Raw genomic sequence first — 25,729 nt, 5'->3', positions numbered from 1 at the left:
TGTTTAGTGGATCCACCAACCCTTTCTCTCTCAATACAAACAATAGAATTTGTATTTTATTTTATTTTATTTTATTGGGTTTAGAAACATTGTTTTTAAACGGTGAAATAAATAGATTTATTGTTTCATTCTCTCTATGTATGTATTTGGCGTTTTTTTTCAATTTATATGCATATTTATTTTTGTATGTTTTTATTATTTTTGAACTTTATTTATTTATTTTTATTTTTATTTTTGTTTTATTTTTCTCTATATATGGTGTTTGTTTATTTGTTTGATTTTTTATTTATATGCATACGTGTGTGTATACATACTATCTAAATCCCTCCTATGCTGTCAATTGCTTGATTTTGGTTGGCCTCTATTTTTTTTTATAGTTGAGTAGATCACACACCACTCACCTTCTCTTTCTCTCAATACATATATGATATTAATATATAATATTAATAATCAATATATATTACATTATATTATATGCTTGCTAATAATAATATTTTCATTCGTTCTTATTTTTTTTCTTAATTTTATTTTAATTATTTTCTATTGTTATTCATATATATATATAGACATGATTTTGTTTTTGTTGTTAGTTTCTATTATTTTTTAACAATAAATTAAATAAATAGATGTATTGTGTTTTTATTTTAATTTTGTTTTCATTGTTTTCCATCCATATGTATGATTTGTTTATTATTGATATATTATATTATTAGTTAATGTTTTGTTAAATTTATTTAATAATATGGGTGTTTTGTTAGTTTTTATAGTGTTTTCTGTTAAGTGATTTTTTATAATTTTATTTTTGAAACAATTCGCATCATTAGATGAAGTCGGGCGGAGCTACATTGATTTTTGTGGTGTCAAATGACCCCACAAAAATTTTGGAAATATTTAAAATATTATATATGTATTAATTATTTTTGTGAAAATTTGTAAATTGACCCATAAGATTAGAAAAATTAGGGGTTAATGTGCAAAAAACAATTATGAAAACTTATGGGTTATTATATAAAAATTTAAAATTAAAAAAGACCCATATTTTTTTAACAACTTTAAAAAAATATAAAACTGAAATCATTTTTTGTCTTCATTATTATCAATATTTTCAATCTGCTCTCATATCATGTTGCTTAATTTTTTTAATTCAAAAATTAAACTCTTGATCTTGATATGGTTTTTCTAATTATCCAAACTACATCAAATAATTTGATTAAGTTATGATATGAGTTTAAATTTTTGGACTTTTGAATTAATTTTTTAATATAAGTTTTTAAACAAAATTTTTTGGTTTTTTTATTATTTAGAAAATTTATATTGTTTTAACATAATAATTTTATATATGCTTGTGCATATACATGTTTCTTTTATATCATACGTAGTGATATTATACTTATATATTGACACCATTTAATAAATTATCAAGCTCCGCCACTCATGAAGTCATAGCATAAGCATGGACATCTATAAAATATTAATCTTAGTTACCAGTATTATAATCCCTTACAAGATGCTATTTGCTTGTTTTGCTTAGCAGTTTCTTTTGTTTAGTGGGTCCCACATGAAACCTTTCTCTCTCAATATAAATAATAGCATTTTCCTTTAAAATTTTTTTTATTTAAGCACATTGTTTTTGAATGGTGAAATAAATAAATTTATTGTTTTATTGTTCACATATATATATATATATATATATATGGTTTTTTTTAAGAGAAAATTACTGTTTGCCCCTCAAGAATTTCAAAATCTTCCCAAATAGCCCGTGAGTTTTGAATACCTCGAACAGCCCTTCCGTTATTGTTTCACTTCCTTTTTACCCCCTGTAGGTCACTAGGACTGGGTCCATGTTATGAAATTCTATCGTTGCCTTTAAAATGGTGAGAAAAAACCGCCAAATCACATCATGTCAAACCTTTTTGCATACTTTTTTTCATTCTTTTTGTTTTTTCTCAAACAAAGTTTGGAAGACTCATATCACTTTGGATTGTTGGAGTTTTTCAATTCCTCCCACATTTGGTGTGTTCGATTGGAGTTCTCCAGATTACTCGATAAGGTGACAATCTCTTCCTTCCCCTCACCTTGATATCATCCTGCGAGAGAGAGTAACAATTTTTTTTATATAAGTTTACTAAGGAGATTTGTTGTGCTATTGCTAGATACAAGGGGGAGGGACGAGTGCTTGTGTTCATGGCGTTGACTTCTTGGGAATGAGAGTAGATTTCTCCTCGTTGTAAAATTCTTCTCTTTTATATTTGCATAGTTGTAGAAGCTAATTATTGATTAATTATCCAAGTTTCCGCTTAAAAGTACATGTTTTTGCTTAATTATTCTAGTTTCCGCTTAAAACATAAGTTTCCGCTTAAAACAAAAAAAAACCCATAAGTTTTGCTTTATTATCCTTGTCCAATCCCAGTTTCCGTTTAAAATTATCCAGTTTCAAATGTAAGTTTTTCCACTTAAATTTTCTAGTTTCTGTTAAAATGTTATGTTTCCTCTTAAAATGATGGTATTTCCGCTTAAATTTTCTTCTCGTTGTATAGTTCTTTGATTTTAGCAGGAATTCAGATTCTACGAGCATATCCATTCCACCTCAGGACGACCCTGACAGTGTGGCAAGCCTTCCTTCCACAAAAGACAGCTAAACATAAAGACAACCATTCTTTATATTTACATGAAAAATTTAATAAGTTTGTGGAAAAGAATTTAAGTTAGCATGATTACATTATAACTACAAACAAAAGAATTTAGATTAGCATGAAGAATAATGCATGCACTCATTTCTTAAACAGAAACATTGATATTTAAACTGAAAAACCGATATTTAAGTGACAAATTAATCCTGGGTATAAAAACCAATTAATCCTGATCACTCGTACATCTTTAAATAGAAATAACGATATTTAAGCACTTTTTAAACGCAAAACGCAAAATGTTAAACAGAAACATCGATAGTTAAACAAAGGCAACCAAGCATAAAGACGACCATTCTTTATTATATGGAGACAATGATATTTACATGAAAATTTTAATAAGTTTGTGGAAAAGAATTTAGGTTAGCATGATTACATTATAATTACAAACAAACTTATAACTACAAACAAAAGAATTTAGGTTAGCATGAAGAGTAATGCATGTACTCATTTCTTAAACAGAAAATTAATTTCTTAAACAAAAACCTCATTTTTTAAAAAGAAACATTGATATCTGAACAAAAAAACAGATATTTGAGTGACAAATTAATCCTGGGTATAAAAACCAATTAATCCTGATCACTCGTACAACTTTAAATAGAAACAATGATATTTAAGCACTTTTTAAACGCAAAACGCAATATGTTAAACATAAACATCGATAGTTAAACAAAGACAACCAAGTATAAAGACTGTCGTTCTTTATTATATGGAGACAATGATATTTACATGAAAAATTTAATAAGTTTGTGGAAAAGAATTTAGGTTAGTATGATTACATTATAACTACAAATAAAAAAATTTAGGTTAGCATGAAGAGTAATGCATGCACTCATTTCTTAAACAGAAAACTCATTTCTTAAATAGAAACCTCATTTTTTAAACAGAAAACTCATTTCATAAACAGAAACTTCAGTTCTTAAACTGAAACCTCATGTTTTAAACAGAAATCTCATTTATTAAACTGATACTATTAAACACTACATAATGCAACCATATCAAATTAAAGGGGAAACATACATTATAAACATTATACAACACAATGAGATTGCATAACAACCCAAAAATTTCTCTTTCTAACAGAATATTTTACAAACCAAATGGGCAAAAATAACACACAGAATGTAAAAAACAAAGAAAACTGCACAACTTCTTCAACAGCGTCCACCTCGCCTCAATACCTTAGAGCGCAAACTGATGAAATGCCGAAGCGTTGAGTGAGAGTTCTCCTTCGAGATAATGGTGGAACGAAATTTTAGTCCTTCACAAGATGCCCAGGCAATGACAACTTTGGAAAGAGAAAAGCTGAAGAGGCGATGAAAGCAAATAACAGGTGTCAGTAATGGTGTTCTCTCGGGATTACACAAAGGAAAATACCCCTTCTCTAAAAGCAGAAAAATCATTGCACCCAAGGGCATTATAGTCAAACTATGTCGCACTTGCCACAACTTCCCATGCAAGGGACAATTTCGTCCAAAAAAATTTAAAAATTAACTCTGTCAATCACCGTTAGATGCTTTGGGGGTTTAAAAATCATTATATTCAAAAGAAAGGGGGTATTATGGATATTCAAATTTAGAGGGAGAATTTGTGCATATTACAAACTTTGGGGGTGTTTTTGGCAATTTCCAGTTAAATTAATCATATATCAAATTAGTTAAATATATACCCAATTATTTACTTTTATAATTAATATAATCTAATGTCGTATTATATATTTAACAAAACTTAATAATCACCTAGAGTGTGGGTAACCTATCCATAGCTTTTAAAAATATTAAGCCAAACATAAATTTTTCAAATCCAGATTTTTAAATCACTCCAACTAAACATATAATTTTATAATCCATTTTTTCAAATACATCCAACCAAACACTAGATTTAACTCTCTTATATATTTAATTACAAGGATTTATAACTACAGTGTAATTAAAAATCTACTACATTTTCAATTATATCTAGCCAAACGCCACCTTTATGTATTTTAATTTTGTTTTTGTTGTTTGTTTATATTATTTTTGAGCAATAAATAAATAGATAGATATATTGTGTTTTTATTTCAATTTTATATTTATTGTTTTTTATCCATTTATGATTTATATATTTTTTATTTTTTATTATTTTTACATTATATTATTAATTATTGTTTTATTAGATATTAAATTTATCTAATAATAATGGTGTTTGGTTGATTTTCTTTTCTTTTGTATTTTTTGTTGTTGAGAAATTTAATAATGATCAATAGGAAAACTTGAAAGTAATCACACAAAGACACGAAATTTAACGAGGTTCGGCAGAGTATGGTTACGTCCTCGGGAGCGAAGCGGCTATCGATTCTCTTATTAGAATTAATTGGGGTTACATATTACATGAATATATATAAACCTTACCTGGTGTAATTTACCAAAATACCCTTGTACGTACTACGGAGCTATATACAACAATCTCCACCTTGGGGAACAGTGGTGGAGCCAAAATTAATAGTTAGGAGCGAATTAAAAAATTTATTTATATGTTAATTTATAGTTTAGTTTATAAAAATTAAATGTCAAATAATAATTTTTTACAAAAACTCTACTTAAATTATAATTTTATATATTATATAAATTAATTTGTAAAAAATCAAAAATTAAAACATAGCTTTAAAAAATACTACATAAAGTAATTTATAAAATATTAATAAATCAAATAATAAATTTTTGATAATATTTTTCAAAAAAAATATTATGTTTTAGACTTTTTTTTAAACAAAAAGGACAAGCGCTCTATAGATTAGGCGTGTGCACGGAATGAGTTTTGAACTAGAGATCTTGCTGAGTACTATAGGCTATGAGACATTTGATTTTTTTAGACTATATCTATTAATTTGTAAAAAAAAAATTATTTTTTTAAATAAAAATAAAACCCCAACAAAGAGAGATAATTTTAAAAAATAAAAATAAAAAACTTAGAGAGAGAAAAGAGGGGAAGAATCCCCATCTAGATGGGGATTCCATGCCTTTTTAGTATTTATGTCTCTAAATACTAAAAAGGCATGGCATCCAACCCATCTAGATGATGAGAAGTTCCCTAGTATTTTCTTTCTCCATGGGGTATATTCGTCATGGTGAAGATTGTTGTATATGGCTCCGCGATACGTTACAATGGTATTTTGATAAATTATACTGGGTAGGGTTTATATATATTTATGTAATATGTAACTCTAATTCTAATAAAATAATCGATAGACGCTCCGCTCCGAAGGATGTAGGCATATTCTGCCAAACCTCGTTAAACTGTGTTTTTGTATGATTGCTTTCAGGTTTTCTATTGATCATTATTAAATTTCTCAACATTTATTAAGTGAATTTTTACATTTTTGAAATAATTGCCATTAGATGAGTCTGCAGGGAAAACACGAACATCCATACTAGTTCTCATGTAAATCTATTGATCAGAATCTATCATAGATATGCAGTTATGGAGAAGCCACGTTGTATTCTCCTAATAATTTCCACAGGATCGACTCCTTGGAATTAGGGGTGGCAATAATCTGTCCGGACCCGCCGGCCCGGAATAAAAAGGGTTTGGACATAAGGTTTGCAAATGCGGGCCGGGTCCGGACATGGCTTGGTTGTCCAGATTTAAATCCGGGCCAGGTCCGGACATAGAAATTCGGACAAACGGGCCCTTTTAACCCCTAAAACTTTAAAAGCCCACAACCCTTAGGGCCCATTTGTTTTAAGCTCATTCTTCTAAAAAAACTTTTAAATATATATTGTTTTTTTCTATTAAAGACTTAGATTTTTTTCGATAATTTGAGTTGAGTTTTTGGATTATTGATGTTTTTTTTGCATTTAATGTGAATTAAATTATTTTTTTGTATAATTTAATATTTGAGCTAACTTAAAAAAATAAACTTATAGAATTCGAGACAAATTTGGACATCCGGACAACCCGGTTTTAAAATAAACCGGGTTTGGACATGCTAAGTTTGTCCGGATTTAAAACCGGGCCGGGTCCGGACATAAGTTTTTCTATTTATATTAGTAGTTGTCCAGATCCGATTTTGTCCGGACCCGAATTTTTGCCACCCCTACTTGGAATCATTACTGTGGTTTCAATGGCAAATTGGGCAGAGTCCGTATATCTGTAAATAAAAAAATTATAATATTAACACACAAAAAACAATCGATGGCATCTTTCATCTTCATCTTGTGGCCACTGCATAGGCACCGTACCAACCAACCTCAATTTTTGTAATATATATAATTTTCCTTTTCTGCTTCCTTCGGTCTGTGCACAACTTGACAAGAAGCATTGTATATTGGAGAAAGGAAAGAAGATGAACAGTGGGGCAAATATGACCGACAAGGGCTTTGGTGCATTTATCCATAGATTCATACTGGCCCCTTCCTCAGGATCTCAGCTCCCTCTGCAAGGCCTGACTTTCGCTGCCAAAGATATGTGTGTTCTTATGCTCCTCTAATTCCTATCATAGAAATCCATGCCTCCTGAGTTTTCGTTTTTTTGCTTGCATTATGATTTCTGTTACTGTTATTTACTTATTTGTTATGAATGGTGAAATCTATGCCCTGTTTGAATTTTGTAGTGGAAACTATGCGAAGGAATTTGAATTAGTTGTTGCATTAGACCTATTCTTTGAAAAAGTACTATGAGCTTTCTTTTTTTCTTTCTTTCTTTCTTTCTTTTATTATTATTATTATTATTATTAAAAATCAAACTTTATTAAACCTAACATTGAGAAGGATAAAGGAGTGTTAAAATTTACATATGATATCCAAATGCTGGAGGCCTGTTGCTAGTTTAGAGGCAAAAGATGGTTAAATATATGTGGTATTGCTATTCATTCTTGTCAGTAAAGTAAATCAGAAGAACTGCATTTGCGTTCTTCGATTTTCTCTGAAGAGTTACTTTGGTTATTTAGTTGGCTATTTAAAATTTAGCAAAATGTAGAATATAATTGCCTTGCCCTCAAAGAGACCATCAGTCACAGAAAGTGCATGTCATCAAATGAACCATTTTACTAATAGCTTTTGGGATGATTCACTGCCAAAGTGAAAATCTCAGTGGTTGCGAAGTTGCTGGATATGTAAGCCTTAAAATATTCAGGTGAACATCAAGAGACAGTATATAAAGTAATTTCATTTGACTCATTATCTTCTTTATGAACCACTTTTGTGTGCTGAACAAGAAACAACAGAATCAGTATCGGAATCCAGAACAACAGGCAGTTTCTGAACCTATAAATCTGAGGTATAAGGCATAACCTCCATATTATTAGATGAAATAGATGAAAAACTAAATATTGTTTTCTTCCAGTCACCACATATCAAATAACAGCATAATTATTCGTAATTGCCAACACTTCTATGTCCTCAAGATCTAACTGTCATAGACAAAATTATGAATAAGTGCGTTTTTGAAACTTGAAACCATCAACTCTCATCTTGTTAAAGTTATCATTTACTAAAAGGAAGTTGTGAATTGTTTTCATCTATCTAATGATGATTGCTAATAATATATGCTTTTTATTCTAATTTGAGGCTTTTGTGTTCATTGCGTAAATGTGATTGTGCACGTTTTCTTTTGTATCACTGGAAAAACCAATGTCGTTTTGATATGTTAGTTTTAAGTGGTGTTTCTTTCCCTTGTAGATTTGATATCGAAGGCCATGTCACTGGCTTTGGCAATCCTGATTGGGCAAGGACTCATACAGCAGCAACATCCACATCCCCTGCTGTTTTGTCAGTTCTCGGGGCAGGTGCTACTTGTGTTGGTAAAACAGTCATGGATGAGATGGCATACAGGTTAGGATTCAAAGAAATTCTTACTGTAAATCCAATTTCCTTGGTAAAATACAAATCTAGTCAACATTTTGACTAGTAGACTTCCTTGTATACTATCTTTGTTTTAAACAATCTCAGTTTTTTTTTTTAATTATTATGTGACTATACTAAAGATTGGCATTTAATGTCCTAGTTGCTGAGGTGTTACAGTATTAAATTGGCCAGTAAAGAAACTCACTAAGAGCTTGTTGTACCTATTGAACTACTTCTATCATCAGTTAAAAGAGATCCTCATATGCAGTATAAATGGTGAAAATTACCACTACGGCACACCCATGAATCCTTGCGCTTCAGATCGAGTACCTGGAGGATCTTCAAGTGGATCTGCTGTAGCTGTTGGTGCGGGGCTTGTTGATTTCTCATTAGGTCAGTTTACTGATGATTGTAATTGTAATGAACAGATTCTAGCATTACCATTAGCTTACAACTTGTTTTGTCATCTAGTGAGTAATGGGCAGATTCTATTTGAGCTGCTATTTTAATACATTAAAAACTACAAATCACAAGCGAACTTAAGCACTTAAAACCCGTTAACTTGCTGTGCTTTACACGTTTTGTCTGGTTTCTAAAGCTTATGGTAGAAATCCATCATTGTTAATGGTACATCTAAAATAGAAGCATTCATCAAGCCTACAATATCTCAGTACTTTTGTTCACTGCAACAAAGCTACAAATGATTTTGGCACTTTTGTTCACTAACTACAGACCCTAGCTATCCTTGAATTTTCATGTTAAAACCATTTGGTTCACCCTAAAAGCATACAAAATAAAATTGAAATGGATAGTAAACATGGTTCCCTGTTATTTATTGTTGAATATATACCATGTGATTATAATGTATTTTATAAGAAAAACCAAATGTTTTATGAGAGTTGTATGCTTGTTTTCTATATAATTGAAGTTTAACATGAGAATTTTTATTTTTTATGGTGGATCAATTATGAGGTAGATAATATATATCCTCAAATTAATATAAAGATGTGGGTGATGGACTTTGGGCCATATACATGGTTTCCTGATTTCCTGATATGAGAATGATTCTCATGATACAATTGCCAATTTAGATCGTTTAGCTATTTTGAATAGCCCTATTAGATGGTCAAGTCAAGTCATTTATGACCAAGAAAATACAAATAGAATAATGTCAAAGTGCACATGTCATGGATATGTGATGTGTGGAAGTCTAAATAAAGCATTTATCAAGTTGTTTGACATGTAGGATTAGCTAAAAGCACAAGTTTAATTTGTATTAAATTTCAAAGTAACACTTATTTGTGTAGGGAAACTCACATGATAGTTTTTAGGATGTTACAAACCATGATTTGTAAAAATAAAGTGCTTCTTAATATCTAACATTGTTAATGACTCCTGCATCCTTCTGTAATGTGGTAAATAATGCTATTGTAAATGACTCCTACATCGTTCTTAATATTTGGCGCACATGCGAGCAGGGCACATGGCGGGCAAAGGCACATGGCCCTCTTGCTACTATACAACCTCCAATGGCTATATGGTGGTTAGATTTGAGGGTTTTTTTTTAATCAAAATTTACACTGTTTCCCTTTCAGTAACTAGTTTTTAGGAATTCAGAGAAATATCCCTTAAACTTACCCATTTTCCTTACAGTAAATCGGTAGCTTAAGAACCCAGCATCCAAATCTCAGCGGCATCCAAAAGACATTTGGGATCAACCACTCCAAATTTCTATCAATTCACTTGTATTGCAATTGTGGTATGCATGAACTTCTGACTTTACTGAAAAATGGCAACGTGGCAGGAAATGGTCATTGAAGTTTGGAATGTTTTTCGAAATTGTCATATAAAGCCATTGGGTCATTTGCAAAAATGCAAGCAGATTTTTCATGTGACACTTTGGTACCAGTTATTTGAGAAACATGGGAACATGCATATTGTAAATATTAATAATGATGGTACCAAAGCCCTAATTAACTCTTACTCATGCTTCTAGAAAATATTAATTTTAATCATGAAAGTGTTAGAAAGGCTTACAAACGATTTATTATTTAAAATAACTTATCCTTTTCATTTTGTGATATGAAAGGCTAGGAACTAATGATTAGTGAACATTAGCAGCTGGCTTATCATGGTTGTTCATAAACTTATTTAAACAAAATTGTTTTTAAAATGTTTACCGAGGGAAAAATAAAATTAATTTTGTTATTTTCTTGTAAAACCACAAAAAATTCTATTATTTCCAATATTTTGACACAAGAACTAATCATGCTTATGCATGTGGGGTTGTATGTTTTATAAATGAAATTGAGTTTTGAAAGTTATTTATGACTATGATGTTTCCAAAAGAAATTAATTGTATTACTTTGGATAATGCATCCATTTTGAGAAAATGATTTCTTATATGCAAGTGTATGTATCACTACAAGTAATGTAGAGCAATTAGAATGTCAATCCACTAAGAAATTGTGCTATTAGAAGCTAAGTATTAAAATTACAGCCTAGCAATCTTATCCAATCAATTGATGAGTTGATTTACATTTAAAGAAACAAATTAAAAGAAAATATAAATCAGAGACTTAAGCTTGGAGAGCAAATTCAAGGTTGAGCAATGCAAGAAGAACCAAGAGTCACAATTTCACTTGGAGATCATACGCAATTCTGTATTTCTAGATTACTAGTTTTAATGGGTATGTTGCTAGTCTAGAATCCAATTACACTTATTGGGACCTCTCGATCACCCAGAAGACTATCAAACGCTAATCAATCACCTAGATATCCATAATAATCAGTTAGAATTTAATGCATGAAGTTTAGGTTCTAATTGACTTGAGAGTATATATCTATCTCCCAAGAGCTACAAATTGGCTAATGAATCAAACAAAATGACAGGTGTTATTCCAATCTAAGTCCACTTGTTGGATCCCTTCTTGAGTTCATCAAGGGATACACATCAATCTAGTTGCTGATTAAGCAACAAGATGACATTAAGAACAAGATTGAATAAACAACAACTCTCATTAAGAACAAGGCATTTAAAAGGGCTTCATAACACACTACACTCCAAGATCCATTGTAACCCTAGATTTCAAAGTAGTTCCTATTAGATTATATATTTTGGTACTAGTGGGTCTTATATGGGCTCTATATGTGCTTAGAGGTCTTCCACCAAAAAGTCTCAAAACTTAGTGGCTCAACCCCTATACCTATATATAAACCCACTTCTATCACACAACCGATGGAGTACTATATTTCCAACGCCCTCCCTCAAGTTCAATTCAGTCGAACTTGCTCAGACTTGTACACCAGAGGTCTGTTTACCAGGACTTGTACAGTACTTTGTGTCTCAGTACACTACTTTGTGTCTCAGAGGTCCTACACATATGGACTTGTATACTACTTTGTGTCTCAGAGGTCCTACACATATGGACTTGTACATTACTTGTGTCTCAGAGATCCAACACACATGGACTTGTACACCACTTGTGTAAATATATATTGGGCTCCACTATATTTCTCTGATACCATGTTAGATTATATATTTTGGTACTAGTGGGCCTTATATGGGCTCTATATGGGCTTAGAGGTCTTCCACCAAAAAGTCTCAAAACTCAATGGCTCAACCCCTATACCTATATATAAACCCACTTCTATCACACAACCGATGTGGTACTATATTTCCAACAGTTCCATATGTAATGAAAGTGAACATTATCCACATCATTGAAAGCATAAACTCCAGTAGAAACTAGAAACATGGATAGAGTTCACAAATTGAAGAAGAGGTCAGGATAAAAGAAGGAACTAAATTAGGGCTTGAATTCAAGATTCCCCTTTGTTCATTTGGCTTCTCTCGTCCAAGATGAGCTCCAATCAGATCTCTAATCTCTCCCAAACTCATCCTTTTCTCACAATAACCTAAGGGACCCATTATATAAGGACACTCTAAAATCTGGAGTCATGCTTGCACCTAGGTGGCAGACTTATTCAAGATGAGATTTTTTTGGTGCTAATGTTATGTTTTAGATTAGGAAACTAATGATTGTTTGCTTATATAGAGGATTTATTTTGTGTATAAATACATGAACCGAGAGACATTTCTCTCAAGCATTTCAGTTAATCTTTATTTTCAAGTGTATTCATACTCATATTTCTTATGCATTGAAGGTTATTGAAATATTCATTTAATAATTGAAGGACACACTACAATCTATTGTGCTCATCTTCAAATTGTCTGCCTTCTGTAATGAAGTAGACTGTCATTCAAATATTAGTTTGAAATTTTCATACAATTGAAATTTTCTCTCAACAATCTATAGTATGACTGTTGACAGTATTCCTCAGGCACTGATACGGGTGGAAGTGTACGGGTCCCTGCTTCATATTGTGGGATTTTGGGTTTTCGACCTTCGCATGGTGCTGTGTCAACTGAAAATGTCATCCCTATGGCGCAGAGCTTTGACACAGTTGGTAAGAAGTAATTTTGGTTCTTATTAATTAAACAAGTTTAGAAATCTTTTTTTTTCATTATTTGATGAACTTGGTCAAGAACATAACATCTATTTTACTGCACATTATATATCCATTGTCCTCCCCCATAGCATCCACCAATTAGATTCCAACATCCTAATGGCTTTGCAAGTGTTATGGTTTCAGTTGCGCATGGCCCATGTGCGCTGACCCATACCAAAGTGTACTATGCAAATATATCTGTCAGTTCATGGCCTGAAGTTATAAACTACTTGATGCAAACTAAACAGTTATCATTCTCTGTGAATAAAATTGTTCTTTTTAAGGGATGCTGTTTTCTGTACCAAGCCTTCTTTAAGATATTTTCTAAAATATTTCAATATTATCACTTGGCTGAGTTTTCATGCATTTCTGGTCAGTAGCCTTTCTGACATTAGCCGATTCATAACTTACTAAAGTTTTGGTATTTTATATATTAGTTTATTGTAATTGAATATGGTGTGAATTTGCTCAAGGGCTTTTATTTTTATTTTTATTTTATTTTTGTTTGTATTGTAAGACCCATGGGGCAATTTAAAAGTGAATGTGGTTACTGTTCTGGTTATGCCTATTTCAGGATAACTGGTGGGTTTCCTTAATTATCCAAATGACGTCTTTTTTGTTTTTGGTGGAACTTAATAGATTGCAAAGAAGTGTAAACTTCCAACGATTTTTTTATTTTTTGTCTATGATCTTGTTTTTAGCATGAGTGTGTGAAGCATTAAGCGTTCATTGTAAGCTGATTGTGGTGCTTGACAATTTACAGACGAAAAAAAATATATCATGTCCATGCAATCACAAATTGATGGAGGGTTTTAGTCTTTTGAATCCATTTATTTTGCCTTCTGTTAAAATTGTTGACAATCCATTTTCTCTGGTTGTTAACATTATATGCTTTTCAGGATGGTTTGCCAGAGATCCCTGCTCTTTTAGTTCAAGTAGGAAATGTATTGTTGCATTCATCTATTGAAGCCACCACTGAACCATCATGTGTACCATCATGTGTTGTTATTCCTGAAGACTGCTTTACAACTTTATGCTGTCCGAGTGATCACATTTCTCAAATCCTTGTCAAAACTATTGAGAAGTTGTTTGGAGGTGGAACCAATAGTTTGTCTTTGTTATTGTTATTATTATTGTTATTCTCCGTCCGTCACATGACTTCATTCGTAGATTTGAAATTTTATTTCTAACTTTAATTTTCAGGACATTTAATAAGACAGAAAAATCTTGGGGACTACGTTGCCCATGAAGTTCCAAGCTTAGCTAAATTAATGATTAAAAACTCTGGAAATGAAGAATCGAAAAGAGTTCCAGCCCTTCGAGCTCTTGCAAGTGCAATGCAGCTACTCCAAAGGTTTTCTGCTTTCAATATTCATTAAAGATATTCTTCATTGGCAAACTGAACATTGATTAAGGTTGAATTTTTTTTGTTCATACTTTTCCAGGGGAAATTAACACATTTGTCTTGGAAAGTTATTATGTATATGTACTTGTTTATAACACTTGTTGCTTAGAGTTTCAAAGCGTCAGGGAAGTTTTAGTTCCTTCATTGAAAATTTAGTGATTGTTTGATGATTAAGTTCGACAAGCTAGCAATACTGATTAAATTCCTTGATTACAGAAGTTCTGGTTAAGCTAAAAAAACACTATAACTCAAAAACAAAGGTATAGTACTAAAACTAATATATTGAATAGTTCCAAAAATTAAGTTGATCAGGGGTAAAAAAAGGGCTACAGAAATAACAATTTTAATATTTCTCAAGCGGACCTCCTTAACTCTAAAATATTGAAAAGTATTGATATTATTTGAAGAATTTTCCTATAGTCAGATAAAAGGGAAGTTACTGCCAAGGAAATTTCAGATGCTCTTTGCTGAAGTTTCCTTATTTCAGGTATTCATTTTGCATCCCTTGGAAAGTTGCTATTATACCTGTAACACTCTTTGACAAGCTGAAAAGGGGCCAGTTTTTAGATATTCTCCAATTTGAAGCTTTTAGGAAAAATACCTTTTTCTCGTAAGTCATTATAGTCAAAAAGTCAACTGAATGGTCCTAAATGCACATTGTGGATCTCAAGGATGAATGCTGTCTGATTTTAAGGCAGTGGCCTTTGCAAAGGTATTTTACATGTATCATAATCTGGTCATATGCATAATTAAGAGCAAAACAAAAGATGGTATTATCACCATCTGACAAGTGACAACATGATATCTTAATCACTATTTTTTTTATCACATATAACAAATTAGTAGCAAAATATAACTGCATTAATTAACGTTTTAATCTTAGATCTTTCTTGACCAAACCTTGCAATGTCACTGCTCATAAAGTGATGGGATCATAGTAATTGCTGCTTATCATTATAAGATCTGGTTAATAACAGCATTGCCTGTCAGCTTCATTGTTATACCTTCATAACATTAGATATGCCATCAAATGGATTCATGGATAACTTCATACTTGTATGTGCTATTATTTATGACAAATCTTAATACTTATGTGCCCAAAATTGAAATGGAAAGAATATTGGAAGTATTTTATAGTAATTATTCCTTCTTTATGTTACTGATTTTTCTGCATTGCTTTTCTTATTCCCCAATTTTTATAACATTAAAATCTCTATAAAATTTGCTGATTTTGTCCAATCAAAGTCTGAAAGTTACATTAACTTTTATAGAACTATTTTATAAGAAGGCATAAATTCTATAGGTTGTGAATTCCTTGATAATCTGATTTTGTGTGCAGGTTTGAGTTCAAAGGTAATCATGAAGAATGGATTAACAACACCAAACCCTTTTTCGGTCCAGAGATAGCAGAAAGAGTTCAGGGAGCCCTCACAGCCAATTTTGATAATCTAGATTATTCCTACATGATAAGGACAGAACTGGAGGCTGCACTGACTACTCTTCTAGGGGTAATATTGTTTCAAACGGTTCAGCATTTTCTAATATTTGATTGTTTGTGTTTATAGAGTACAGTGCTTAAAAATCAGCAATTTTTTTTATGCATGTATCTCCGGAAATAAACATTTACATTTTGGAACTTAGTCTTATTAATTTTCTATGCTGAACAGATAAAAAATAAAAATAAATCATGTTTCAAATGAATCATAAAATTTTGAGAGACAATTTTTTTACTTCTGTCTGAAATACCAAACAAGGGATTGAAATTCTACCAGTGAGTTAGGTTTTGCAAATTCACCTAAATCAGACTTGTAAGGGTCTTGTGTTGTCTGAATTTTTTTGTTGTATGCATTTTAGATTATTCAAAGATGAGCCTGGGTGATTATAAAAGCATAATTACCTTATCTTTACTGCAGGATTATGGAATTCTTGCTCTTCCTACAGTTCCAGGGCCTCCACCGAAACTAAAACTAGAGGTCTCTGCATTGGAAGATTTCCGTGCTAGAGCATTCAGCTTGCTTTCCATTTCTGGAATGTCAGGGTTTTGCCAGGTTTTGGTCAACTTCCTTTCGTTTTATGGTTAAATCACAGATCTCACTCTGCATGCTCCTAAAGCTAACAGAAATTACTTGCTCATGCATTCGTTTTGTTATCTACAGATCAATATACCACTTGGAATTCATGACAATCTCCCGGTATCGGTTTCTCTTCTTGCAAGAAATGGTGCTGACCATTTTCTTCTTAAACTTGGTCAAAAACTTTATGGTGCTCTTAGAGAAGAAGCTGACAAGGTATGGAAAGGAAACTGAAGCAGGATAGGTTTTCTGTTGTGCATACTGTTGTTTGATTTAGAATCATATAAGCTTGTGATTTAACTTTGATTGCAGTGGTGTCCCTCTGTTTTTTTTTCTTCTCTTGCTGTTTCTTTGCTTTATGTTCTGTACTCCTTGGATTGTTTCTCTTCTTTATTTCAATGAAAGTATGTGCTTGATAGGCATTTTTTTTCTTGGAAAAAGAAAAGGTCTGAGGTACAGAGGATAGAAGTGTGCTTTAGAAGATGCATTTTAGAGTCAAGTACAACAAAAATGGATGTAAAATTTTGGGGTAAATTTTTGTAAGTACTAAACTTTGGCCTGGGAAATGTTTGTTTGAATAAGCGTCGGGATCTAAGAATTTTCTAAAAAAAATTATTTGATTTGTGAGGGAAGTTTTATATGTTCAAATTATGATTTAATTAATATTAATCAAAATTGAATATTTTAAAATTACTTTTTTTAATTTATATATTTTAATTGTATGTGGGAAAGAGGGACGTGTATATAAATAAATTGAATTTTAAAGGGGTATATTATTTATGATATTTGTTTTCATTAAGAGATAAACATACTTAGGTAAATTGATGAGGTATAAAAGCAAAACGACTGTTTTTTCATTACTACAATATTTACTCCACTTACTCTATATTTTAACACTTAACTAAGAATCCCTTTTTTTTTTACTTAACTGCGCTTTTATTTTTTCTTGTGTTTTAACTTATTAGTTTTCTTTTCTTCACCTTAACCTCTTTTTTTTTTTAGTAACACTTTTCCTTTTGTCTCACAAAAGTTAAAGTCTTACTTATCAACCATCATAACTTTCCACCATAATCCTCCACTTTTGAGTGTTAAGGGAAATAAGCCTACACTCTAATTGTAGACGTGGTTACTAGTCATCCACTCTTATAGATCATTTACCGTCTTATACTACAAAAACGGAATGTTATGATATGCATATCCATGGCTAATCTTTCATTCACTATTAAAAATATGTTTGATAAATCAATATTTAGCAATATTATTACTTAAAAAAAAAATTGTATATTGAAATAACATTTAAAGATATTCACAAGTTATCCTGACCCAAATCAATTGAGTCAGATATTTCCTATATTTCCTAATCCTTAAACAGACTAGTAAGGAAATTGCAACTGAACAATACCATTTATTGGCGTGAGGTGATAAAGACTTTTTATAATAAAGGAAAATTCTTATATTTATACTAAAAGTAAAAGATGGGGTTGGTTGTTATGTTCTGCATTGAAGGAAGACCATAAGCGCTTAAATGTTTTTAAAAGCAAATAATAAGAAAACGAAACAAAATTCTTACAAAAACAGAAGCAAACCCTGTGAAAAGAATATCACCATGATAGCACAAGCATCATAGCAGAATTGAATGGACAGTAGTAGACTCTGAACAATCTCAGGGCAAGTTACCTAATAAATTGGCCATGTTTGGAAATTATTGATGGCATAATTTGACTTTGATAAGAATCACATGTGAACTTGAAGCAGCCAACTATAAAGGAAATGAGCCTTGCATCCTAGTCCCGAACTTTTTGGATGCCAGTCCAACGAGCATAGTCAACCCACCTGTACAAATAAATCAAAAGGAAACATATGGGACATATGGGAAATGAAAAGGTTTTTTTGAAGATTACATTAATGATCCCAAGAATGTGTTTCCTGTTCGGACTGCAAAACACAATGCACTCAGGAGAAGCTTCTGGTTCTGAAGCAACGGCTCCAATATCCGCTGTTCAATCACACCAGCTACTAGCTGGTACCTGAAGAAAAAAGTTTTTTTAGCAAATCCATTAAACAGCATGATCAAGTTTGCAAGACACAACGTAAGGTTGCAGATTCATGTCAGTTATTTTTGAAAAATACGTCAATCTTCCATTAATGGGTTGCATTTGAAGAGTCTAAATTAACTTGAGTTGGTGCAAAAACCTTTTCAGAAGGATTAATATATATGAGCCTATCAACAATTGATTAAGGCACTCCCTGTAGGATAGTGCATTTTCCGGATCAGACACAGGTAGTTAGTCAATCTACTAGCTATGAGCGAAAGTAAACTTTCTCAGGATACTAAATTGGTGTGATAGCAATGGAATTTCACATGAATATTAGACACAATACCATAACTAGATTATGACTCAGGCTTTCTTGGTGAGTGTCAATTTAGTAAAACAATGTATTGCAAGAAAAAGAAATACCAAAGACAAGGACCGATATATGGAAAAATTGTTGCTGGTGAAGGTAATAGAATATCAAATTATCTACGCCCACTTTAACACAAAAGATTAAGCTACTAGGATAAAAGACACGGGTTTATATATTCAAATCCATATTTAAAAGTTTGACCATTGTGGACTGTTAATTACTTTAACAGTTAAGACATAAAAATCATGTCTTAAAAGGTAATAGAATTATATTACAAGAAGCAAAAAGTATTTACGACGAGAAAATAATAAAATATTAAGACAGCATCAGCAGTGAGAAAAGAGACAGTCAAATATAAGCTCCAGCTCCAATAAAAAAGCAGAAAAGACTACAGAAAAGTCGGATTTTGTCAAATCTATCCGCAAAATCGATCATATTCTCATAAATTCAGTAACAATATAGGTTGGAACAGGCACAAAATGAACAAAATATACCAGTCAAAAATAGGTTTAACATTGAAGGGAATTGGAAGAAGCAAAACTAATCAATACAACCAAGTACAACTGCCTGGGTAAAAACTGGTCAAAATTGTTATGTTAGATATTCTAGATGCTATGATACCAAGATAAGTTTCCTCAGAGAAATATAACCATTCAATCCTTTCACAAGTACAAAAAGAATGCTAAGCTTACATAGGAAAAAGACTTTTTCTATATTGCATGTCACACAAAAAGAATTTACTTTTCACCAGAACAGCATCATTGAGAATATGACTAGCTAAATGAGAATAAAACAGTTCTTAATGCCATCAAATTAAAATAATCAGGCAAATATACCTAAGGTTACTTGAAACAGCCATGTAAACACCATATCCAGCACTTGTTGATAATACAGGGACATCTTTAGCTTCTTCGGCGAAGTCCTTGTCAAATGCCTTCCGAGCATTAATCAGCACATTTGTTATACCAGTCCCAAACTAAATACAGAAGTTCATCAAAAAATCATCAGTGCCATCCAAAAATTAAATAAACTAGAATTATTTTCATCTCTTGATACTTTAAGGAAATACTGTAACTTGTACAGTACTATATGAAATGTCATGCAATAATTTTGGGAAAGGAAATAGAGTATTGAACCTGTTGTTTATTAAAAGTTAAAAATATTTGCAATTTATAAATCAAGCAATGAATGTTTCAAAAACAGACATGTAAATCAGCAATGGATGGACCACATTCGATAATGCAGTTGCTAAAATCAATTGCAAGTTACTAAACAGAAGAATAACAGTGTATCATGAGAATATGTCTTACAGTGGCTTCTTGGCAGGTTGTCAACAACGTCAGTGAACCCCAAATAACAAAAAGAATTGGGTATTAATTTTTCACCATGATCCAAGCAAGTTGCTCTGAGTAATAAATCTTTCAGTCATGACAAATAAATGACCAATAACTCTAGAGTTATTGTTTTCCATGCATTGAGTGTTTATAAAACATTAAGTTCATTTTTTGAAAGATATTCAGGTTGAAGGAATAAAAGGGATATCAATGTTAATGTATACCTATAATATTTTCCATTTTCACTAAAATGTTTCCAAAATAAATCATTGATTTTTTGAAATTGATTGGACTGAAATAAGTTTATCAACTGACTATATTCCCAAATATTTGGAAAGGTGAATGATCCTCACATATTTAAAAAGATTAGTGAAAGAAAAAAAATCACATATGGCACTATATGAACATAGAATGGTGTTATATGATTCAAAATCCAAAGACAATTAGGTAGACTGGTACCAAAAGGATTCTAAATAGTAAATTCTATTAATAAGGAAGGAGTCATGAGCGACGCAAAAAGGTGAAAGGAAAATACAGTTGTACCTGTGTATCTAATTATGCTCAGCATGATAATTTAGGTGTAAACAGTCATCTACTATTTGAAACTTACCCTTTCAATCCCTATATTTTAAATTGTAACTTTTTAGTCCATTTACTATTTTTAATTTAGCTATGTTGATCCCTCTAAACCCTAAATTCTGACCTTAAACCCTTAAAAAAGAGGACTGGCATGGTTCACTTTAAAAGTAGTAGAGAGACTAAAAGATTACAATTTAATGTAAGGGATTAAAAGAGTAAATTTGAAAAGTAGAAACATTATTTAGGTAATTATTGCCCAATAATTTATTGGCAACTATGGTCAAAAACATTGTTCTATCCATTCATATGATATCATGGAACAAGGTACACAGGCTCAAAGAATAACCACCTATAAATTATTACACTAAAAACATGGAGGATTAGACCTACCAAAGATGCGCTGGTCCCGACAACAAAAAGTTTTGCCCCATTTTGCTGCAGAAAAGAACCCATTATATGACCTTGGTCATAGTTAAAGCTGGTGAGTTGATCTCAACAAAAAACTGATATAAGTTTTGACATTTTACCACAATCGCGCCGATTCTCTGCAAAAACGAATACGATGTTCCAGACAATACAACCTGTGAGAAGAAGCTATATGTTAAATTACACTCTATACAAAAAAATTCCCAACAACCAAAGCAGGTTCCCTTACATGACTCAAAATTCATAAACTCTTCACCTGGAAAGCATTGTCTGGGCAGCCATAGAAAAACTTAGAAATGGGACCAGCGCCAAAAGCGAGAGGTGGCTTGAGAGGAACAGTGGGAGCAGGAAGCCAGACAAGCATAAAATCTGCAATAAAGGCCATTACCTAGGAAGTGTAGATAATCAGCAAAAGTGCTTTATACAATCATTAGCAAGATGTTAAATAAAATGTGGTAAGTACTGCCTAAAGGGAAGCACAGAAAAACATATATTTGAAATGGGTTTCATGAAATATTGTCTATTGCACTTCATGACATAATGTGGCTGCATGTAAGAAAAGAATGATGGACAGCATAACCATAATTTAAAGTCAGCCAAAACGCGTTGAATTCTGACCTGAAGATTGAATGATATGAGCAGTCACATGGCATATGGGCTGGCTGAGATAACATTTTAGATGGGCTCAATCCAAACTAAAATTTTAACAATACGAAGAATGAACAAGACAAATACATTCACTTTAACAAACATTCAATTAACTGTTAGGAGACCATTATCTCCAACAAGCATAAATGTCAGTCAGAATGTATAAACATCCCAACGAAAATACTAAGCATTTATATATATAAATAGATATAATTATATGTAAACATATATCCCTGTAAAATTATGAAATTACACAAATAGGCTTCACCTTTCATTATAGTTATATACCTGCAAAGTTGTGATTCATGCAAATACACCTTTTACTAAAACTATTTCATTTCAACAGGCTTGAGGAAAATTTTGATCCCCTTCAATGAGATACTAATTGCTGGTCTTTAAAGTTAAAATCACGGATTCACTAACCTCACAGACATCTTGGTTAGCTCCAAAATGCAATTACATGGTCATATGGACCCAAATTATATATTTATTCTATAAGAGACGGAAATGAAATAAAAATACATAGCCAAAGCAAAATATCTGACATGTAGAGAGGTGCATATGAAGGTGCCAATGCACTAGTAGATAGTAATGAGCACCCACTTGCCTCAAGCCCATACAAATTAAGGATGTGTACATAAAAGGAGTAACTTCACAAATTGCAAGTGCATGTATAATTTCAGTATTTTACCATTGTATGTATGTAAAAAATCCAAAATATTAAGAAAATGATCCCAGATCTACCTTTTATATTATCAAAACCATTCTGAGTACATAGAGGCAAGGTTTTACATCCTTAGAGATAACTTTTCCTATCATATTAGTTGATCTAAAGGCCAAAATTCTTTTTTTTTTTAATATATCCTCAAAATTCTTCTTCATCTTTCCTATTTATTCAACTCTTCATCTGGAGTGCCAATATGAAGCCTTATGACAATATGGCATTAACTTTGTCCCCCAGAAATCTTGTATGCAGTTGCAACAAGTATTTATATTTTTCATGCGAAAGATATGCCATTCTTTTTCAGTTATATGATAAAAAAATGTTTAAAATGATATAATCTACAAAGCACATACTAAATGATAAATACTATGTAGGCATCGAAAATTTATAAAGCAATGCAAAAATACTGGTGCACCCAAATATGGACATGATTATCTTGCAAGCAATAGCATTAACTATAAATCAAAAATGAAAATAATTGCAGACGTATTTTGTCATTTCCATAGCATTGTAGAAGGGTAATTAAAGTGTGTAGCGTCCTAAGCCTCAGAACACAGATAATTTATAAAGATGCTAAAAGAGAAACAAACACTGTAAATGGAAGTCATACCACATCTGCAAAGGCGAAATCAAGTTCTTTCACAAGCTTCTCTCGGCGGCGCTCCCACTCTGCTGCAGTCTAGAAAATGGAATTATAATAGAACAGCAGTGATGACATGTTCAAAGAAAATACATTTGAGCAGTGTATCAAATGGAAAATAACACAATTAAAAGAAAAAAACCTTCTATGCAATAAATCCCACAGAAATTTGACAATGTATTAACAGAAAATATTTCTTCAATCAAACAATTCACAAAAATTAAATGTGATTGAACTATAAATGCAAGAAAACTAGAAACCTTGAAAGAAGAGAAATGCAAGATTAAAATTAGTGTATTCATGAAGACATTACATCAAGCAAACTTGAAAGAAGAGAAATGCAAGAAAGACCTTGGTGAAGATGCCAACACCGCACTCCATGGCAACCTTGGCAAGGAAGAGATCATCAGCCAGGAACCTCTCCTTGAACCCTCCGAACTGGAGCAGCCATCGGAGGAAGGCATGGGACTTCTCCAGCTCTGCAAATCTATGCACAACCAACCCTGGTATTCTCCCAGCATCTATAGCAGCGGCCAAGTCCGCAGGCAAGCTCTCCAACGACCGCCCAATCTCAGCAAGGGCGAGGACAGCCTCCGTCCGGTTCCTCCGACCGAAATCGTCATCACCTCCGCCGCCACCGCCTCCTCCATAGTTTCCACCACCACCATCGTCATTCCCACCGGATCCGGGGATGAGGGGACCGTAGCGAGGGACGACGGTGGAGGGTGAGGAGCGGAATAGAGAGAGGGGTTGAAAAGAACCGAGATTGAAAAGCGGAGGAGGAAATGTGGTGGGATCTTGATGGAGGACGACGACGACGGAGGTCGGAGAGGGAGCGGAGGGAAAATCTTGAGGACGAAGCCATGGAGTGGAGAGGTGAGTGGCTGAGTGAGCAGCCTTGCACAGAGCCATGCCATGGGGATAGCTTTCATGAGGTGAAAAGCTTGAGCCCATGAGGCCGGGTTGTTGTGTGGACGGGGTCGTTGGGACGGTGACATTGTCGGAGACAGTGCGTGACTGACTTCTGAGTCGAGGTTTGACCGTTAAATATATATATATATATATTTATATGAAAGTAAGAATGGAACAAGAGAGGTCAGTAAAGTAATAAAATGAGGGTGAGTAGCGCTATCCATGGTAAAGTATAATATATATGTGTGCACCACTGCACGTAGCTTAAGAAAGGCTGTTGCTAAGAATACCAACTACTCACCCGACCGCCTCTGTGTGACCTTGCTGACGGACCTTGTCAGAGTTGTACTTTCCTCCTTATCCCTGCTTGCAATGGTAGAGGGAAACAACCTCCTCTCCCATCAGCGAGGTCTGAAAGAATACCGGACACAGGCAAGATAGCACCAGCGGCATTCGGAAAAGTATAATTTTAATATTTTTCATAATAACAAAATATTAAACATTCAAAAATTTTAACAAGTAAAATTTACTCACACAACTAAAACAAACTCACTTGATATTTTGAAAGGATGAAAACAATTACATATATTATCAAATGATTCAACAAGTACAATATTTAGGTTACATTACAGCATATGACTTGGACCAGTGGCATTCGGACAATTTCAACAACTATGGTCTTCTTGCCAAATAAACCACAATGTTTTGGCTAACTGCCTTCCCCTTTGTCCATCTCATTACGAATTCTAGTGGATTTTGGGCCCTTAAAGGTGGTCTTCGCATTGTAAGATCAGAACATAGACGTTGAGCATTATAGGGGTTCCAGTATCTCTCATTTTGACATTGATTGAAACTCTTTATGGTATACATTAAAAATTGTCTCAAGCCTATAAACATTATCTACATATGGCTGCTAATGTAGATGAATGTATGCGCACTCTTCAAGAACATGGTGACAAGGAAAATGAAATGACACAAATTTTAAAGGAGTATTTCTCTCTGTATTGATAATCTTTCTCACAACAATGCTTGTGTGTTTTTACAAAAGGGACTTTAAGGGTTTATATAGGCCTTCACCTAACAAATCAATGATTATGACCAATTTCATCCAATGGCTCTCGTGAATGGGGTAAGTGCCACCTGCCACCAATAATTCATCCCAACAACCCCAATAATCCTCTCCACCTACCTCAACAGTTGCAGGTTTGACTATTCTAATATTTAGAGATAATTTTAAATTTTATTTATAAAATTTTGATCTCATCCCAACAACCCCCAATAATCCTCTCCACCTACCTCAACAGTTGCAGGTTGACTATTCTAATATTTGGAGATAATTTTAAATTTTATCTATTAAAATTTTGATCAAAATTTTAACCAAATATTACCCATAATTTTTATCTGTGAAAGTAGAAATAGGAGAGTTGAAGTGGGAAATAAAAATAAATTATAGAAAAATATTATGAAATTATAAGGGTTTGAAATGTAAAACTATTTTTTAATTTTAAAAAACTATTGGGACAAACAGTTTTAAAAAAATAAATAAAATTTTAATATTAAAA

General features: G+C 32.4%; 2 protein-coding genes across 2 annotated transcripts; one reads left to right on the top strand and one right to left on the bottom strand.

The window, feature by feature from the left end:
- Positions 1 to 6,867: 6,867 nt before the first annotated feature.
- Positions 6,868 to 16,929, top strand: LOC120264895 (amidase 1-like). Its single transcript, XM_039272783.1, is given in 10 exon segments — positions 6,868 to 7,133; positions 8,345 to 8,497; positions 8,778 to 8,902; positions 12,854 to 12,979; positions 13,921 to 13,937; positions 13,939 to 14,116; positions 14,225 to 14,375; positions 15,766 to 15,934; positions 16,340 to 16,474; positions 16,583 to 16,929. Coding segments are annotated over 10 exon segments (1,326 nt in total). The 5' UTR covers positions 6,868 to 7,011; the 3' UTR covers positions 16,733 to 16,929.
- A 1,095-nt stretch (positions 16,930 to 18,024) lies between these two features.
- On the bottom strand, positions 18,025 to 24,279 carry LOC120264896 (protein RETICULATA-RELATED 4, chloroplastic-like). The gene is made up of 8 exons (XM_039272785.1): positions 23,607 to 24,279; positions 23,226 to 23,294; positions 21,500 to 21,631; positions 21,345 to 21,398; positions 21,208 to 21,252; positions 19,741 to 19,880; positions 18,400 to 18,525; positions 18,025 to 18,331 (listed from the first exon to the last, which is right to left on the bottom strand). Exons 1-8 carry the CDS (start codon positions 24,207 to 24,209, stop codon positions 18,283 to 18,285), a joined length of 1,218 nt encoding a protein of 405 aa, XP_039128719.1. The 5' UTR covers positions 24,210 to 24,279; the 3' UTR covers positions 18,025 to 18,282.
- Between the last annotated feature and the right edge of the window lie 1,450 nt (positions 24,280 to 25,729).

This window comes from Dioscorea cayenensis, chromosome 7 (assembly GCF_009730915.1).
Source record: "Dioscorea cayenensis subsp. rotundata cultivar TDr96_F1 chromosome 7, TDr96_F1_v2_PseudoChromosome.rev07_lg8_w22 25.fasta, whole genome shotgun sequence".
Taxonomy (NCBI): domain Eukaryota; kingdom Viridiplantae; phylum Streptophyta; class Magnoliopsida; order Dioscoreales; family Dioscoreaceae; genus Dioscorea; species Dioscorea cayenensis.
The sequence above is the reverse complement of the archived record's forward strand: the minus strand, read 5'-3'. Positions and strand labels throughout refer to the sequence as shown.